Here is a 20504-nt window from a genome sequence, read left to right on the forward strand (position 1 = left end):
GACCATATATGAAGCGTGTTACAAAATGTGGGAATATGTTGAAAAATATAAATTCAAGAAAACATGCAGTAAAATTAAATTAATGACATAAGATGATCATAAAGATTTACCAAAAATTAGGCTGATGTATAAATATGTAAATCAGCAGACTCACATATAGTGTTTTTAGATGTATATAAATGATTTATTGAAATCTGTTCACTTTTTCAGAGAAGATATGAATGGAACTCTCCTGATTCTGACGGTAGGTTTTTGCAGTGCAAAAAATTCTGTTTCTCATTATTTTCTATATATTGGTGAATATATTGAAATTGATAGAGCATTAGAAAAAAAAAAAAAAGACTTTGCAATATTTATTCTGGCTTATTAGGTTGTAAGTTCAAACTCCACTGAGGTTAACTATGCCTCTCATTCCTCTGGCACTAAATATATTTGTCAAGACAAGAAGGCGCAAACGTACATATATATATATATATATATATGTATACATGCATTCATATATGTATGACGAGACTTTGTGTTTTCATCCAGAATGGAGACAAACCCCATTCTTCCAAGTGATTGGCTTGAAAAATTGTTAAGATATTAAGATATTTTTATTAACATGAAACCAATGGTAGCCTTAATACACAAATAAAGAAAATCTATCCACCAGTGAGCACTCATTGTCGTCATTCAACATTTACGTATGTATGTATATGTATATCATAGGCTTCTTCCAATTTCTGTCTACCAAATGCACTCACAAAGCTTTGGTCAGTCCAGGTTGATAGAAACCATTTGTTCAAAGTGTCATGTGATGGGACTGAACTCAAGACCATATGACTAGGAAGAAAGCTTCTTAACAACACAGCCACACTTGCACTTAAATTTAGCATTCTTCAGCCAGGAATCAAACCTGGCTACCTGGGTGAATGCCTGAAATCTTAATCATTTTATCAAATTTGTATATTAATTACCCAAACAACAATGGATACTGATATTTTAAGATGTTTATTTATCATTTCAGAAGACTATGTCCACAGCCCCAGCTCAAAACCTTATGTGGATAACCAATTCATGAGTAAATCTCTCAATGGGTGAGTAAGGGAATCAGTGTATGTTTATTGTTAAAAGTGAATAGTGAAGAAGGCCCAATATGGTAAGCATCCTTTCATAGTTACAAGACAAACTGCACTATACTAGCCTGGAATTTATGTGCTTGACTAAAGCCAGTATGGCCACAGTCCAATAACTAGTAAAGAACTAAATGAAGAATACTTATATCATACTTCATTTTAAGTAATATTTCTCAATCTTACAAATAATACGAGATCTTGTACTTTAAGTAGATTATGTCTGATTTTATTTCTTAATCTATCAATCAATTGTTTTATGATTAACTCCTTTGTTAACATATTTCATAGTGAAATATACTGCTTTTTTCAATTAATGTTGAAACTAATGAAGAATTTAGTAAACTAACTGCTGTTTGGAACATATACTAACATGAAATTTTGATGGAAGGCTTCAATTTAGATCACTTGTTTCTATCATAGATCCAGGGGCTATGTGAAGTGGGTTTGTATCGGAAGAGTTAATGTAAATTTTATATCCTTGATTTCGTTCCATAGTTTGAAGTGTGACACAAAAGATAGGTAGATACTGTTGCATGAATATATAGATAGATGTTAAGAAAAATAGAAATGTGAATAATGTAAATTTATTTTGAATATATCAGCCTTCAAATTTCTCAAAATTACATGGTTGATAACTCATCAAACCCGAAACCAAACTCTAGCGTCCCTTTACCAGCAAGAAGCCCCTTGGCTTTATTTTCCAAGAAATCAAAGAAGCATGAGGTAAGTCCTAGTCATTTATGATGTCTGCTGTTGATTTATATAACTGCACTTAATACAATACCCAATACCTACAACAGTGCTTCTCAAAGTTTTAGAACTATCACTACTTTCCTTTTACAATGCCTCCTTGCTGTGATTCAATGATCCCCGTCTACCATTTTTACACTTAATATGAGGCCAGAGTAATTTAAGTGAGTAGGAGTCTGACATGAGTGTCTACTTATCACAACACTACCCAACTATAAGTATAAATGTTATCATCATAAAGTTCGCTTTTCCATGCTTGTGCTAGGTTGGAGAGATTTTTTACAGCTTGGTGCTCTTCCTGTTTGCCAACTCTCCCCTATTTCTACACAACATAATCCCCCATGGCATGACAGGTTTTCATGGAAGATGGGACACACTTATATGATGCTTGTTTTACATCTCGTATGCCATGTGACAGAAACAGACACACACAAATTCTTTTACTTGTTTCAGTTATTTGACTGTGGTCGTGCTGCAACACCACTTTTAGAACAAATTGATCCCAGGACTTATTCTTTCGGTCTCTTTTGCCAAACCGCTACGTTATGGCGACATAGATACACCAACATTGGTTGTCAAGCGATGGTGGGGGAACAAACACAGACACATATAAATATATATATACAACAAACTTCTTTCAGTTTCCATCTACCAAATCCACTCACAAGACTTTGGTTGGCCTGAGGCTACAGTAGAAGACACTTGCCCAAGGTGAACCCGGAACCATGTGGTTGGGAAGTGAGCTTCTTACCACACAGCCACTCCTGCACCTATGATAGGCTTTTTTCATTTTCTGTCTTAGAAATTCACTTGCAAGGCTTTGGTTAATCTGGAGTTTTGGTTTTATACATTTACTTATTCACATGTCAAAGTCCATTATTATTGTTGATTGTGGCAAACAAGTAGTTTATATTAAGTTTTTTTTTGAAGTTCTTGTACAAGACAAGACTCACTAAGCACTGAACCATGATATAAGGATGGAACATATTGCCTTTCAGGTTGTTTGAGCCATGCAAATACTTTTAGAATCTCACTGGATATTTTGTTTTAATTATTAGCCCTATCAGGAAGACTCACAACATAGTTTAAACAGAGAACAATTGAAGAAACTAAAGACTACCAGCTATGGTTGGCATGTTGCTGCTGCTGAATCAGACACAAGTATCCTATCTTCACACACTAACAGTAAGTAATAATGTTTGTTCAAAATTGTGGAGTGATACTGAGACTTTAAAAAATTGCTGTCAGGTTGATCATCATTAAAAGACTTGTACAAATCATTTTATTAAGCATCATTGTTTTAATTAATCTCATGTTTCAGTCATTAGACTGCAGCCATGCTGGGGCACTACCTTAAAGAATTTTTAGTTGAATGTACTCCAGGACTTGATTTAAAAAAAAACCTAGTACTTATTCTATTCATCTCTTTGGCTGAACTACTAAGTTACAAAGATGTAAACACATCAACACTATTTGTCAAGTGGTATAAGTGTCAATCACAGACATATATATACACGAGGGCTTCTTTTAGTCTTCATCTACCAAATCCATACACAAAGGCTTGGTCAGCATGAAACTATAGTAGGAAATACTTTCCCCAGGATGCCACATAGTAGGACTGAACCAGGAACTGACTACTTTCCCATAGTTGCAGCAGTTGTGGAGTCAAGACTTTTCAATTGCCAGATGCCCTTACTCGTTACCAAGATAGTATTTCCCCCATGGTCATTTGTAATGATGACTAGAAATGAAGGACACACACATATATATACAAGAGGGGAGGTTGATTTCAGTTTCTGTCTATCCAATTCCCTCACACCTGAAGCCATGAATATTACCATATGTTCTACCCACACATTATCTTGTAGCTTTGTGATTTCAATGAAGTAATCGTATATTTTTAGAATAACATTTTAAGGTAGGTGTGAAAGGCCAGATCTGGTCTGTTTGAATACTAAAGGAATTCACTCCCAACCATGTGGTTGCATTTTCAGCCCTGCTTCAATATACTGAAGCAGAGGAGACTCCCATTCCCTATCTTTGTTTTTGCTGATTGTAAACAATAGCCTCACTGTTCATGTGGTGGATAGTGTTTGCTTAGTCCACTGGTAAAAAGCATGCCTGGCCCTAATATGTTGCACAATCTTTGTAGACAGAGAGTTCATTTGTTCAGTGTTCCTTTTAGTTCTCCACACCCCCATGTCCAGGCTGAGAGATCAGGGCCGTTTGTAATGCATGCGCAGTGGGACAGGGGTTTTTGCTGTGGAAACCTAAAATGTGTATTCACTCAGTGCAACCAAAGCAGTGATTTTAGATTTTATGAAACACAAGCAACTCAATGCAGTCTTTTATACATAGACCACAAGGATATAAATCAGTAGAAGCACATTTTCATACTTTTACCCTTTTTGTTTTGATGCAATCACAGTAGAAACCTCAAAACACATTAAAAGAAGTTCTGTCTTTATTTCAGGGTTCTAACTACTCATACCAACCCATTTAAGGAAACCAAGTGAGCACCATGTATTTTTGCAAATGCACAAAGAACTACAAGCACAATCACTGCACTCTGCACATGTACAACATGATTTGGAAATAAAAAGTACAAATAATTCTTTAGCTTTTCAATTACTGTCTAATGCAATGCCTATATATTCACTGTTTTGAATTAATCATATATTATCCCTTAACTTTCTAGAATGATATTGCAACATAAGTTGGCCAGACAAAGCTGGCTTAAATGCTTATGGGTTAAACTCATTATGGAATCAAATAGTTACAGGTACAATGATCTTTCTAACATATGTCTGCTGAATTCCACTACTATTGCTTCAATCAATGTTGAAAACTAAGAATTTAACGAAATAACATTAAGCTGATAAAAGTAGTTTCTGCATCAAGCATCAAAGAGTAATACAAAATTTCAGAAGAAAACTATATAAATGAGAAAGATAGCATCAACTGATACAAGAGTAAAATCATTGTGGTCAACGAAGACAACAAAAACTAATGTGCTTAATTACACAATTTATTGATGCAATTTACAGATTATGATACATTCTGTTGCTCTGTAGGAACATTGCGGATGATATCGGAATCACCTGAAAAGAGAAATGGAAAATAAAATATTAAATTTTAGCAAATTACATTTACAATAGCATAAAGCAAACAAGCATCAGTTTATATAAATTCACAAAGCCATCCACATTCACTAGAATAAGACAGGAGTCTATTTACCTGGGTCAGTGATACTCAGTGTACACACTCGGAAATACTTTCCACAAGCTGTTCCAAGATCAATATTGCTGCCGTTGTAATGGTGAACACCAGTCTTAGCCAACATAGCATAGTATTCAATCTCACTTTTCCTGCAAGAGATAAAAAATCTTCAGCATCAGATTTACAACTAACGCCATAACCAAACTAACAATAAATCACAAAAGTCCACTTTTATGCAGCCAAATTAATGAAAGTAACACTAGTTCAAAGGACTGCAATACCATTATAAAACCACCTATCAAAGAATTAGCGTGAATGCGCAAAACACGTATGAGGGATTTTTTTTTAAAACAGTAAATAATTTTTTTTTGTTGAATTTTCCACATCTTACTCTTAAAATATCACTTTACGTTCTTCTAGGGTGTATTATGGTGTCACATCTATTTTAGTAATACTTTTCAGCTGTATCAGTATCTCTCATTTGCTACTAATTTACAATGGGAGAAAACCTATTAACCTTTTAATGAGTAGCAAATCTTGCTCGTCATTGCAGAGGACAGGAGCAATTCATGCCAGCTTCTGTACAACACCCCATCGTAGATTCAATAAAACCAAACCAGTGTACTTGATGCAACTAGCGATTTTCTCTTTAAAAGAAATTAAACATCAGGTGAAAAGAAAAAAAATGGCTTCATCGTTGCTCTTGCCAGGCTCCGAAGCCAGACATAAAAAAACACAAAATTTCAATACTTAGAAACCCAAAGAAACATAAAATACCAGTACATCTTTTTTCTACATTATCCACAAAGTTATTAACATATACATGTATTAACAATTATAGAAAATTAAATTTGAAAATCAGACACGCAACCTCACATCTGCAAATCCACAGCTTTACTGCAGAGGATGGCACTCTTTGGTTATTACTCTGCATTGCATGACGTCTTTATCAAGCTTCCATGTAGGGCTAGTAAACATTAATGATGCCACTGGTACTCCGAAGCAAGGAAGAAATTGTGTAAGGATACATCCGAGCCTGTATCCATTTGTTTCAAAACATAATATAATTACTTCCAGTGTAGGTACAAAACCAGTAATTATGTGGAGAGAGGTATATGACACACTTTAACAATATCTGAGGGATGAAAAGCAAACCTGACCCCTCAGAACAATGCCTCAAGGTACATTCCCCTATGCCTTAACGATTGCCATCTCAGTGCATTGCTAAGTAATAACATGCACACATGAATAGAAACTTTGCGAATACCTGTTTCAACTCGTACAAATGCATTAAGTTAGCAGACTCATTCAATCCCATTTTTCTTCTATAAACAAACTGCATTTCTACAGAAACAAAACATTTCACATACCTTAAAGGAGGAGTGTTATTGGCAATAATGACCAATTTAGCCTTGCCCTGTCTAATAGTTTTCAGAGCTTGTTTATAACCGAGCACATATTTACCGCTCTTCATCACCAAAGCCAACCTCGAGTTGATATTCTCAATGGCCTTTTTCTGAAGTAAAAGAAAATACCATGAAAAAGTGGAACAAAAACCACCTTAAAAATTCTATAATCAAATATTTGAAGTATAACAGATCCACAGAACTATTCATTTTTTGGTCCAGATGGACTATATGTAATCTGAACCTTTCCCCACCGGAATCCCATGTTTTAGGCTATGGAGATTCCGATTCTGAAATTTATTTTTCAAAAATCCCAATTTCAAAACTTCGACCCCCCCCCCCCCCGCTCCGGTTTTTATAAAGATCCACAGGGTAAACCTAACCCTAACACTAGTTTTGTGAGATTTGGCTGTTATTTCTAGCATGTAAATAGCCTGCTTGGTGGGGGTGGGGGGATTGGGAATTGAAATTTTTCAAACAATTTTTTTTCAGAATCGGAATCTCCATAACCTAAAACGTGGGATTCCGTAAAAAAAAAAATTAATAAATAAGGGTGGGAAAGGTTCAGATTACATACAGTCCGTCTCCGCCTTACTTGAACACATTGCAGACCAACCCACAGATGTTTGCTGCCCTTCTCCATTGCTATTATAATCTCGGTTCCTAAAGTGGCTGGATTCGAGCGCCTTCCTACTCGTCAATACGGTAATAAGGGGATCAAACGCAACGGTCCCGGAGGGATAGTGACACTTATAGGAAGACGCTAGTAAGTCGGACATTAATGATGAAAGCAAGCGAAACCAACCGGGACCGAAGTGTAGACCATTACAGTACCGGGGCCACTCTTCTTGAATAGTACCACGGCCCTTTTCTGGGGGTCGGTGTCAGGTTTACTCAACAGCAAGGCTCCTAATGTCACAACAATAAGTGTATATGCAAAAAGCACATTTTCGTTTGTCTTTCGTCTTAAAATTTTAACTTTGCTTTTAACACGACACGAAAATAAGGCGACGCTTGTCGCCTCAATGCCAGAATGGTACTTAAACTAAGACATACCTACCTAACATAGGTGCAACTGCACTCACACTTGCTGACTGATAACCTTTTAATCTAGATTACGATTATATCGGAATCAAAAATCAGATCACAATCAAAATGGAAATTATAGTTGCGGCAGATGCTAGCCCACCTGCCCCGACTGGCTCCTGTACCGGTAGCACGTAAAAAGCACCCACTACGCTCTCGGATCGGTTGGCGATCCAACCATAGAAACACTGCCAGTCCCCAGTCAAACCGCCCGACCCATGCCAGCATGGAAAACGGATGTTAAACGATGATGATATAGGAATTTGATGAGTCTCGGGAAGTGGCCGCGCACAAATACATACTGGCATATCACATATAACTTGAAACTTGAAATGTTAAAGAAAATAGTAATGCGTGGCAGCATGTATGCACATGCTGCCCCCTCCACATTTCGATATAATCGCAGTCCACATCATCCAAAACGTATTAGTAGAAACATTTACTGGAAAAAAATTTCCTTTTTCCGAGTTATTGGAGTTAACAAGCAACCAATTCTTTGCCAGTTTCCCTCTCCATGAGGCAGTAATAGCTATTCCGCCGATCTCTCTAATTAGTCTCCTCATTAGATGAGTGTAATTATAAGGAAAATATACCAACTTTGCTAATACACAATTGTAAGGCAAGCAATCTTACATTAATATGAGTTATAGACAAACCGAAAACTAATTTTATAGACAAACCGAAAACTAATTTAATGACAGAATCGTTGGTTATGAGACCAGCCACGTGGTTGTATAACATGTGCGTAATTTGGGGGGAAAAAAATTTACGAAGAGAATGGCAATAACATTAAATTTGAAATTCAATTGTTTAACACCATGTTACAAGAATCAGATATCATAATAAATAGTTAAAATAAGAGCAAGAGAAATATGAATGGAAAATCATTGTAATTAGTTCTACATTAAAAGGTTAAATATGGCGAGTTTAAGTGAGTTGAAAAAAAACTTACGGATTTCTTTGGAGGGACCATGGTTATGGTTTCACTTCTACTCGATCTGATGGTGGATAAAAAAAGGAAAGAAAGATCAATTATCGATTAATTATAAAAAATGATACGAAATCGAGGTTAATTAGTGCAAATTAAAGAGAAATGAACGAGAGAAATTACTTACACAGGCTCAGTAATGGACGTCACTTCAGAGAAAGGACGATTTGCTGGAATCTCGCGAGATTTACGCCTGCCGAAGTCTCGCCGTAATCTCGTGTTAAAGTTTGGACTACGAAAAGGACGATATACAGAGACATAAATATAGCTATTTTTTTTATTTACTTTAGGTGTTTACTAATTCCACATTTAAGATGATTGTCTACCTGAGTAAAAAGGTATTTCAACTATAAATTTAATCTAACACAATTTCACGTTGATTTAATGAGATACAAAGAGGAATGTACTCCGATGTTGCTGCTTTAGCTGTGTAAGGTTGGTAACTAATGAAGCCATGCTCCCCGTTGTCATGGAACTTCATTTTGTTACCACTCTGCACTTTGAAAAAGTTTGTCTCTGTGTATGCTTGTAGTGTAAATTAAGATAATATGGTTTATTAAATTATTATTTATTATTACGATTATACAAATTTTCTCTCTCTTGAAATGTTTTAAATATATACTGAATGATAATATTGTTATTCTTGAATTTTACTTATTTTTTTTACTAAGTGATATGAAATATCGTGTGTTTTGGCTACTAAAACATCGGTAGACTCGTTGTTACTACCATTAATATAATTTCTGGGTTCAAATACTGCTGAAATCAACTTTGTCTTTCATCTTTCCTAAGTTGATCAAATAAATATAAGTTAATTAACTTCTGGGGTAATATAATCATTTGTTCCCTGACCGTCTGCTTATGTTGAAAATCATTAATATTGTTAATTCATGTTTATAGGCAGAATCGTTGGAGTGTCGAACAAAATGCCTTGTGGTATTTCTTCTAGTTCTTCATATTCCGGGATTAAATACTGCCGAGGTCAACTTTGCTTTTCTCCCCCACCCCCGGGGGTCGATAAAATAAAGTAGCAGTCTAGCACTGCGAGCGATGGCATCGACTAACCCCTTCCTTGAAAAGTGTTGTCCTTCCTTCTGTCTAAATCAGAAACCGTTCTTAATGCTACAGTTTTAAATCCTTGTAGCAATAATTCCAAAGAGACTCTAATTAAGAAGTAAAGATTTACAGGAAAAGGACACAGAATTATGTGTGGGGTTGGGGTGGGAGGAAAGAAGCAAAAAAAAAAAAATTGGACAAAATTTTTCAGTGGTTCACAGCCTCCCGATTCCTTGCCTTTTGGTATCCCTACGCAGCTGTGCCGATTTGTTTCCTCATAAGGTTCAGAAAGAAGTCTGTATCTTTTATCTCTTACTTGTTTCAGTCATTAGACTGCGGTCATACTGGGGCACCGCCTTGAAGAATTTTTAGTTGAATGGCACAATGACAGACAGACACACATATACGCATACACCCGCGCGCACACAGAGAGGCATATCTGTGGTGAGAAGCTTGCTTCTCAGCCAAATGGTTCTAGTTTCAGTCCCTCTGCGTAGCACCTGGGGCAAGTGTCTTCTACTGTAGCCTTGGGCAACCCAAAGCTTGTGAGTAGATTTGGTAGATAGAAACTAAAAGAAGCCTGTTAGATATGTGTATATGTATATATTTATGTGCGTGTGTTTTTGTGCCTGTGTTTCTCTCCCACCAGTGCTTAACAACTGGTGCTGGTGTGTTGATGTCCCTGTAACCTAGCTGTTCGGCAAGAAAAAAAAAGTACTGGGGTCAAAATATTTGACTAAAATTTCAAGGTGGTGCCCCAGCATGGCCACAGTTAGATGACTGAAACAAGTAAAAGATAAAAGATTTATATGTGATGGGCTTCTTTCAGTTTTCTTCTACCAAATCCATTTAGAATGGCTTAAACAGAACAGGAGGAGACTCGTAGGACGAAATGTTACTCAAGAGGTTACAGGTGTGTGATGAAAGATTTCCTGACAATGGACATCATGAAATAAGAACAATAATAAACAAGTGAAGAGTGAATGAGTAGTGCGTGTGTTTATTTGGCAAGAAAAAACTATGATCATCCCAAAATACACACACATGTACATGCACACATGAGTCCATAGAGGTGGTCCAGAGATTCTCTATATAGACAACACTTTGTAGAACTCAAAAGATTCTAACTGAGAGTCCAGTGTGTTTACAGGGGAGCGATTCCACAAGGTAAAGAAAGGCTATAAGAGGGATCGAGTTGTGTGGATGTAGAAGCAATCATGCAGATATAAACAAATTAGATACATTAAATATAATACTTTGGGTAGGAAATATAAAATATGTATAGATGCACACATGCAAAGCAAGAGAAAGCAAAAGGTGGAGACTTTCTGATGGTGAATTTTTAAGTATAAATATATTTATATTACTAGGTCCAAACTTCCACAGAGTACAAATGACAAAGAAAATTAAAGGGATGGAAAAAAAGTGTTATAAGTCCAACATCTGTCTGTTGTTTGTACACTGTGTAGGTTGGACCTATTAATATAAATATCTATATATTTATACTTAAAAATTCATCATCTGAAAGTCACCACCTTTTGCTTTCTCTCGTTATGCATGTATACATATATATGTATTTTGTATTTTACACCCGAAGTATTGCATTTAATATATTTAATGTGTCTAATTTGTTTATCTGCATAATTGCCTATCTCTCTTTCTATATATATCTATATATATAAAAATGAGAATGTGTGTGTGTGTGTGTCTGTCTGTCTGTCTGTCTGTCTGTCTGTGTGAATCCCTAAAACTCGAGAACTACGCAACCAATTTCATTCAAATTTTACACATGCCTTACTTAGGGTTCCAGTTGTGTTTTAGTCAAAAAAAAATTATTAACTTCTTGCAGAGTTCGAGCACACGGCAACATAATATCTCCTCCACTATTTAAGTATTACGTGTCAAAAGTGAAACAAAAACACTCATGTCAAATACTTTCACTTTAAAAATGGAACTATTCCACTAACTGAAACAATCACATTTCGATACTGTAGTGACAGATACTTTCACAGAGAGAGAAAGAGAGAGAGAGAGAGAGATGTATATGTATACATATACATGTATATGTATACATATACATGTATATGTACACCATTTCGATACTGTAATGACAGATACTTTCAGAGAGAAAGAGAGAGAGAGAGAAAGAGAGAGAGAGAGAAAGAGAGAGAGAGAGATGTATATGTATACATATAGATGTACACGTATATGTATATATATATAGATCTATACATACATGTATATGTATACATATGTGTAGATGTATATATATATATATATAGATGTACATGTAATATGTACACATATATACATATATACATGCATACAGATATCTATACATATATACACCCATCACACACACATACACATGCACACAAACACACACATTAGTCATTTGTTTTCTTATCCAAAACTACGTCAAAAGTACTGAATGGATCTTTATGAAATTTGGAAATTATATTCTGTGCATAACGGCTATAACTCCCATGAAAATTCATATATTTTTGATGTTGATGAAATTTTAACCCGAACATAACAGATGAGCATTATTTAGAAAATGATGTCACACGTTATCGAGGCTACCATTCTTTCTGGATGTGCAAAAGGGGATGACGTCTTTATTCCAAGAATTCCTCTTACTCCATCAGGAGCAGACATTCCTTTTACATTCAGAAGACTACAATTCCCCCTTCGTGTGACTTTTGCCATGTCCATAAACAAATATCAGGGTCAAACACTGTCTGTAGCTGGTCTTCTCTTGGAAGAGCCCTGCTTCTCACATGGACAACTGTATGTTGGCTGCTCAAGAGTGGGCAGCAACAAAAAACCTATTTGTATATGCTCCACAAGGGAAAACAAGGAACATAGTTTACAATGAGGTGTTATAATCACAACAGCAAGAAAGTATGTACATGATCACCTTTTACGAAACTTCATTGACTTTCATATATTTATATTGATATACATATATATACGTGTGTTTGGGTGCGTGTGTGTATATACATCTCTATATATAAAGATGATGCGTAGTCTAGACGGCGTTTTTAGATTTCATTATTCTCTTTAACCCGGGCAACGCCGGGTATTTCTGCTAGTATATATATATATATATATATGTTCTTGTTTGGCTTGACTATATATATATATATATATATATTTACGGAGACAGCGGTTATATATCACCTGAGGAGATACTACTAGGTCTTATTATACAGGTAAATCATTGCTTAATTTAAATTTAAATCCTGTGTATATGTGAATCTATGTTGTATTGAAATATGTGTAGTGGTCATTAAACAGCTCTCAAATCATGCTCCCTCTTCCTTTTGACTCTATTTATTCTTTCCTTTATATATATATATATATTAATAATAATAATATGACAACAAAAGAATGAATGAGAGGAATTTGTCTATAAATATATAATATAAGACATTTTTGTCTTAATAACTGACGAGGATGTCTTTTAGACCTGGCATCTGAAACTCTGAGTATTATTATGACAACTAACTGATTGTCCTATATTATATATATATATATATATATATATATATATATACAAACACACTTACATATACATATATGGGAGAATATACAAATAATAACAACAGACGAGGACAGGTGGTGTAAATAACAAAAGTATATATTAGTATGACGCTCGGGAATACGGAAAGTCTTTGACGTTTCGAGCTACGCTCTTCAACAGAAAGAATACGGAGACAAGGAGAAAAACACGGAGAAAAAAAATTGAATAGTGTTCAGTCGATCCCGAGATTGAAAATAAGCCCTTCATTTGGTTCTTGAACATCTAACATTGGAGTCAGGTCTGGATGAGGACTTGTTATATGCTAACTGTTGAAAATTCAAATTTTAAAACAACTTCAAAATTTTGTGAACTTACAAATTTTCATTTGAACTGAATGTAAAGTAATACCATATTGGTAGGGTACCAATAAATACTTTATTATCATTGTTCTGTTTAGTTTCTGCAGAAGCTAGCTTTAAAGTCTGCGCAGAGTGTGGTTTTTTAGCTAGTAAAATTATAAAGTTAACTTAGGTTGATGCTATTTGCTGTGAGTTTTTAAGCCTAATAATAATAATAATGTGGCAAATGAAGTAATTCTAAAATTTTGAATTCAATGAAAAGTATTTTTTCTGAGATATTTCTTTTTCCTGCTTAAATTCTTTTGAAAAGAAAAAAAAAGTATATATTTCTCATGTAATTTCTGTATTTTACAGATTACCATGCCCAACAGCACAAAATTATTTTGTGTTGCCTGGAACAAAAAGCATGGTTATATTGCCTGTGGAGGTGAAAGTGGATTTCTGAAAATAATGCATTTGGAATCTCCTTTACGTGAGTCACTTTTCTTTATTCTTTACTCAAAATATATTAACCAATCTTCATGAGCGGTAAACATGAACTTACTCACACAAACAGGCATACACACATGCATGCACACACACATACACACAGAGTCCAATTAAAAAGACAATGAATGAATACAGTACAGCTTTATTATTAGTCACGATTGCTTTTGTACCACTCCATTGCAAGTAAATGATTGTGGGAAAAGTTACACAATGTGTGTGTGGTTGATTACATTAGTATGGCATTTTGTTAGATTGGCAGCAAGAGATGCACTCTTACATTGTGCCACACGCACACACACATGTACGCACACACACACACACACACACACAGTGTATGCTATGAATAAAGTATTACATAAAGTATGTAGAACTATTAACATGATGAATTTCATTATTGATTGGATTCTAAAAGTATCACTGAAGACTTTTTCTTCTAATTAGTGTACTGAGAACAAGTCAGTCCCTCATTTAGCCAAGCCTTATCCAAGTAACAGTGAGAATTGAACCCAACACTAAATCCAATGAAACACTCATCAATTTTACAGTGCTGCTGATTACAACAGTGAGATGTCTCTGTCCTGTGGTCCCTTTTTGGTGAAGGAGAAACTGCCATGCTGCTGCTGTCAAGTTACAAACAATAGACCTCTTGGTTAGTTGGCCCTCTCTGCCCTGTAAAGACCTCTAAATATCTACTTCTGTTGTCTAATCTTGTAAACTGAGCCAAGAGGAAGTCTCTAGGTTACCATTTTCTCTCCCTAGATTTGAACCATCTTACTCAGATTCCATGTCCTAATCATATTTCCATAAAAGGTATGAATGCCTCATTGAGTGTTTTTCCACCAATCAGTATCAACTGGCATGTGACAAGTAAAAGCAGTAGACTTAAGAGAAAAGTTGTTTGAATTCCTTCCAAATTGTATTTCTGAAGGTTCTACAAGCTTTGTTGAGAGTTATAAAAACCTGGTGTATAGAACTCATATACGGAAATACATCTTCTATTGTTGGGTCACTTGTGTTTAAGAACGCAGCCTCTTACCTCTATTTTTTGCCTTTTATCTAATTTACCATGACCAACCCTAACAATTTGATTGGCTATAAAAGGTGCCAAATCTCCTTCAATCACGAACCATCTTAGAACAGAAAGGACACTTTGGATAATGTAGTGCTTGTGACATGTGAAAAGCACCTGTGCCGGTGCCATGTAAGTGTTACCCGTGCTGGTGCTATATATAAAGCACCTGTGCTGGTGCCACGTAAGAAGCACACAGTACACTTTGTAAAGTAGTTGGCATTAGTAAGGGCAGCCAGCCACAGAAACCATATCAGAACAAACAATTGGAGTTCTATATAGCTCAGAAACTCCTGTCAAATTGTCCAGCTCGTGACAGCATGGAAAACATGTTAAATGATGATGATGATGGTGCATCATGTCCAGGAAAAAAGTTGGGATGGTCATGATTGGAATACCTTTGATATAGACTGCTTGGTCCTGGTTGAACTGATCTCGAAACTCATTTTTTCAATCATTTGAAACTAATATTGCTTAATAAATTCTTTGGTTTCTAATTTATTTTGCAGATGATGCTAAGCAGAAACACCGCCATAATGTTCTTCCTTTGAATCAAAATGTGTCAGGACATTCAGGTAGTCATCTTTGTTGTCATTTTATTCAGGTGAGATCTGTATGTGATATCCTTATACAGGTGTGGTATGGATAACTTAGTGATATGGTTATACAGGTAGTATCAGGTGTGGCTGTATAGCTAAGAAGTTCACTTTACAACTGTATGGTGTTGGGTTCAGTCCCACTGGGTAGCACCTTGGGCAAGTATCTTCTACTAAAGCTTTGGGCTGACCAAAGCCTTGTGAGTTGATTTGGTAGATGGGAACTGAAAGAAGCTTATCATATATGTGTGTGTGTGTGTGTGTGTGTGTGTGTGTGTATAGGGGGCATGAATACTTTCACACATGCATATACACAATAGACTTTAGTTTCTTCCAACCAAATCCAGTCACAAGGCTTTGGTTGGCCTGAGGCTATAATAGAAGATACTTGGCCAAGGTGCCACGAAGTGGGACTGAACCTAAAACCTCATGGTTGAGAAACGAACTTTTTACATGTGTGTGTTTGTATGTACCTTTGTCTTGATATCTTGATTGTAAGCAAGCATCAGCATCATCATACAAGCTGAGTCATACATTTCCAATCTTCTGTGAAAACATGTCTGGCCATATGACCTTGCTTGGAAGCAGGTAAGGGTTGACAACACAGAAAATCCACCTCAACGAATTCCATCTGATCTATAGAAGCATAGAAAAGTAGACGTTAGATGATGATGATGATGTGATCTATGTAACAGCTTAGATCGAATAGATGGTATCCATATCTGATATACTCATGCGTGATGTGGCTCTACAGCTAACACAGTAGATCTGATCATGTGTGTGTGTGTGTGTGAACTCGTACAAGTGATATCTCTACATGTTGCAGAATGCAATTGGTGTTTGAGGACAATTATTATATTACTCACTTCAAACTTTCAGTTCCCATCTACCAAATCAACTCACAAGGCTTTGGTCAGCCCAAAGCTTTAGTAGAAGATACTTGCCCAAGGTGCTACCCAGTGGGACTGAACCCAAGGTTTTTATTTCTTTCATATCTGCCAGAACAGATGTTTTTATTACAATATTTATAAATCGAAATAATTCTTGGAACTGAATCTCAATCAGAATAAAGCTATAAAAAATAACGCATAAATATTGGGTTAATAAGAAATTTGTGGCAAAGCAGAGTAATGTCCCTTGTCAGATATTTTAAATCCGTTGGAGACTGCTTTGGTTATTCTTAGCTATATTGTATCAACCGTGTTTTCTTTTACTTGTTTCAGTCATCTTTATCTTCTTTAATTTATAGATGAATATTAACTCGTTCTACTTATTCAAACCGTTTGGTTCGATTGACTTTTTCAATAATTGATATTTCTGTGTCATATTGGTGAATACAGTTTATTGTTTGTTTCATCCTAGTATAACAGCCCCTCCCTTCCTGTCATTAAACTGATGATGATGATGATGATGTTGGTAGTGGAGGCTGTGTTTGTGATAATGATGATGATGATGATGGCAGTGATTATCATGTTAATGACAATGGTGATGTTGATGACGATGATAACAACGATGACCAGGATGATTGTGATGATAATGAAAGTAGCTTGCAGAGGTTGTGCCAGTGACGATGGTATTCATAGTGATGTAGTGGCGATCATGCTGGTCTTTATGATAATAGTATAGTCGATGAGAATGACAGTCATAGTCATAGTAATGGTGACAATGAAATTTGTTTCTCATTTTATTTTTCCCATGAAGGTTGTGTTGAGATGATAAGATGGAATGATACCTTTCACAGACTGACAACTAGTGACAGTAATGGACTTATAATCGTTTGGGGAATATTAAAAGGTGAGTCCTCTATGTAGTTTTGATTCAATTTATGTATCTGTGTGTGTGTATGTGTATATGCAAACCAAACAGTTAGGGGTTCATCCCACTGTGTGAGCATTGCTGGCATTTTACTTTATTGCTGTGGCTCAACTAGTACCCTGTGAGTGAAACTGATAGACAGAAACAAGCCAATCATATATGGATGTATGTATGTATGTATGTTTGTATGTATGTATGTATGTTTGTATGTTTGTATGTATACACACACACACATACACATACACAAATCATTATTAATCCAAATAAAGCTGGAAATGCACAGAGAATACATTAGAATTTAATCAGATTTTAAAATATAGGAATACACTTTACTGGTTTCACATTAGATTTTCAAAAGTGTAGAGTGTATGGAGGTGTATTGTAAATTATGTCTGTTGTTATAAAAATAGTTTGTTTTTAAAGTAGGAATGCGGCTCAGAACATTAACCATTAACGTACAAATTGATTGGTCAATGTTCATGTATTAAACTCATCTGGCAGTCACATGAAAGCTTTTCTCCATTAAATATTTCTCATAATGGTTAAAAAAGAGAGACACAAATAAGTGCTTACAAAATAGTTATAAAGACTGGAAAGTTTGGTATATTCTTAATTCCATGTTGTATGTGTTTCATTACAGTATAAGAAATACATTATGGATATACATTTATCTCTTTTACTTGTTTCAGTCATTTGACTGTGGCCATGCTGGAGCACCGCCATTAGTTGAGCAAATCAACCCCAGGACTTATTCTTTGTAAGCCTAGTACTTATTCTATCAGTCTCTTTTGCCGAACCGCAAAGTTATGGAGATGTAAACACACCAGCATCAGTTTCTAGCATAAAACTGAAGTATAAATCAAGCCATTAACAATAAAGCCGGTGTAATAATACTTTTACCTTCATATATAAATGAAATTGTGTATCACAGCTATGTAATTGTATATTTAATGATGTTTATCTTAATGAAACAGTTGTTGAGTGCAACTATTGTATGAACTATATGTGAGATTTATGCTTTTCTTCAAAACCTAGACAAATGGAATGAAGAAATGATCAACAACCGACAAACTGGAGTACAGGATATGAAATGGACTGGCAGCGGCAAAATGATTTGCATTGTTTTTGATGATGGTGAGTTAGAAATAGTTCCTTCAATGATGTGTGGTTAATACATCCTAAATGTTCTGTGGTTTCAGTGGGTTCAGCCCCCATATGTTGTACCTTTGGCAAGTGTTGTCTACTGTAGTCCCAGGCCGGCCAAAACCATGTGAGTGGCTTTAGTAGATAGAAACTGAGCGAAACCTGTTGCATATCTATCTGTCTGTCTATTTGTCTGCCTGTCTGTTTGTCTGCCTGCCCATGTGCCTGTCTGTCTGTGTACATATGTGTACCTTTGTTCTTGACATTACATGATGGCTGTAAAGGAGCATCATTGTCATAAAAGTGATACTGTTTATTTCTAATCTTACATGAAAAACATTCCTGGCCAAGGGGAAAGATTATCTTGCAACAGGAAGAGCACCCCACCTTAGAAAGTCTCCCTTAGTGAATTCTGTGGCCCATGCAAGCATGGAAAAGTGGATGTTAAAATGTGATGATGATGATGATGACAATAATGGTCCTGATGAGTATTTTAAACTGCTAAATTAGTGATTTACAGTCACACGAAATTTTGAGTAAATTATCGTTTTACTGTAGAATATGTTACTGGATTGTTGAAGCTTATTTTCGCTTCAATGGTTGAGTGATATTCCTAATAATCTGCTTCATTCCAATATGTAATGTAAATCTCTTGTTTATCCTGTCTCTGTCTTTTAGGTATGGTGATTGTTGGAACTGTGGAAGGAGAAAGGATATGGGGTAAAGATCTTGGAGAAAAGAAACTTTGTAAAGTAGAGGTTTGTTAAAATTTCAAGTTTCTTATCGTTTTTGTTTAGTAATAGTTTTTGGATATTACACATTTTGTAACCCCTTGGTTATCATATTTCTGTTGAAATACATTGCCTTTCTTTGAATTAATTTTGAAAATAATGAAGAATTTAGTAAAATAACTTTGTCATTATTAAGCTGGTGCTTGGAACAGAAATTAAAATGGAATTTTGAGGAAAGGTTTTTTTAAAAATTTAAATCACTTTAAAACAAGAAGTTTATATCATAAAACCAGGGGAAGTCTCAGGCAGGTTGGTACGAAAAGGGTTAAATCACACCTAACTATGATTGGATGTTCCAGCCAGGGATTTACTGTGATTAAATAAAAAATAACTGGATAGTCATGGCTGGGATGCCTTTGAACATAGATCTTCTTAACCCTTTTGTTACCATACTTCAAGTGAAATACACAGCTTCTGCTTCAGTTGATATTGAAACTAATGAAGAGTTTAGTAAATTAACTTTGTCATTAGTAAGCTGGAGTTTGGAACATAAATTAGCATGAAATCTTCATTGAAGTTTTTATTATAGGACCAAGGTGGTGTGCTGGCAGAATCGTTGCCATGCCAGATAAAATGCTTAGCAACATTCTGAGTTCAAATGCTGCTGAGGTTGACTTTATCTTTTATCTTTTTGGGGTCAGTGAAATAATTACCAGCTGAGCACTGGAGTTGATGTAATTGATTAGCTCCCACACCCAAAATTTCAAGCCTTCTGCCTATAATAGAACCAAGGGTGACCTCAATCAGGTTGGTACAAAAAGAATCAATAAATAGTAAAAACTGAACCTATTTGATCATCATCATCATTGCTTAACATCCGTTTTTCACGTTGGCATGGGTTGGACAGTTTGACTGAGGACTGGCAAGCCAGAAGGCTGCACCAGGCTCCAATCTGATCTGGCAAAGTTTCTACAGCTGGATGCTCTTCCTAATGCCAACCACTCTGAGAATGTAGTGGGTGCTTTTTACGTGCCAAGGGCCAGTCAGGTAGTACTGGCATCAACCACACTTGAATGGTGCTTTTTACGTGCCACTGGCATGGGAGTCAGTCAGGTGGCACTGGTATAAATAAATATTGATTTCAAATTTTGGC

At 35.6% G+C, this 20504-nt stretch overlaps 3 protein-coding genes across 4 annotated transcripts in view; 2 read left to right on the forward strand and 1 right to left on the reverse strand.

The window, feature by feature from the left end:
- LOC106883752 (uncharacterized protein C8orf34 homolog) overlaps nucleotides 1-4477 on the forward strand; it is a 39649-nt gene extending 35172 nt beyond the window's left edge. For both annotated transcript variants that reach the window (XM_089358409.1, XM_014934870.3), the window contains exons 14-18: nucleotides 211-244; nucleotides 1010-1079; nucleotides 1721-1841; nucleotides 2927-3053; nucleotides 4342-4477. In XM_089358409.1, coding sequence (XP_089214535.1) covers nucleotides 211-244; nucleotides 1010-1079; nucleotides 1721-1841; nucleotides 2927-3053; nucleotides 4342-4349 — 360 coding nt within the window. In that variant the 3' untranslated portion in view covers nucleotides 4350-4477. The remainder of the gene's footprint in view (nucleotides 1-210; nucleotides 245-1009; nucleotides 1080-1720; nucleotides 1842-2926; nucleotides 3054-4341) is intronic.
- Nucleotides 4478-4880: 403 nt separating this feature from the next.
- On the reverse strand, nucleotides 4881-8815 carry LOC106883751 (large ribosomal subunit protein eL30). Its single transcript, XM_014934869.3, has 5 exons — nucleotides 8695-8815; nucleotides 8532-8577; nucleotides 6458-6603; nucleotides 5106-5236; nucleotides 4881-4969 (listed from the first exon to the last, which is right to left on the reverse strand). Exons 2-5 carry the CDS (start codon nucleotides 8550-8552, stop codon nucleotides 4917-4919), a joined length of 351 nt encoding a protein of 116 aa, XP_014790355.1. The 5' UTR covers nucleotides 8553-8577; nucleotides 8695-8815; the 3' UTR covers nucleotides 4881-4916.
- The window catches only part of LOC106879895 (WD repeat-containing protein 35), a 130565-nt gene continuing 118842 nt past the window's right edge, over nucleotides 8782-20504 (forward strand). The window contains exons 1-6 of the mRNA XM_089358408.1: nucleotides 8782-8905; nucleotides 13863-13980; nucleotides 15576-15641; nucleotides 17364-17456; nucleotides 18513-18611; nucleotides 19299-19378. Of these exons, the coding sequence (XP_089214534.1) occupies nucleotides 8882-8905; nucleotides 13863-13980; nucleotides 15576-15641; nucleotides 17364-17456; nucleotides 18513-18611; nucleotides 19299-19378 (480 nt within the window). The 5' untranslated portion in view covers nucleotides 8782-8881. The remainder of the gene's footprint in view (nucleotides 8906-13862; nucleotides 13981-15575; nucleotides 15642-17363; nucleotides 17457-18512; nucleotides 18612-19298; nucleotides 19379-20504) is intronic.

Source organism: Octopus bimaculoides, chromosome 10, assembly GCF_046866305.1.
Source record: "Octopus bimaculoides isolate indiv1 chromosome 10, ASM4686630v1, whole genome shotgun sequence".
NCBI classification, from domain to species: Eukaryota; Metazoa; Mollusca; class Cephalopoda; order Octopoda; family Octopodidae; genus Octopus; species Octopus bimaculoides.

Bases quoted from the DNA above. Each gene is read 5' to 3' on its own strand.
- LOC106883751 (XM_014934869.3), bottom strand. From the start codon at position 8,552: ATGGTCCCTCCAAAGAAATCC. The intron at 6,604-8,531 runs GTAAGTTTTTTT...CTTTTACTTCAG, and splicing joins TGGTCCCTCCAAAGAAATCC to AAAAAGGCCATTGAGAATAT. The intron at 5,237-6,457 runs GTATGTGAAATG...TATCTCTTGCAG, and splicing joins AATAACACTCCTCCTTTAAG to GAAAAGTGAGATTGAATACT.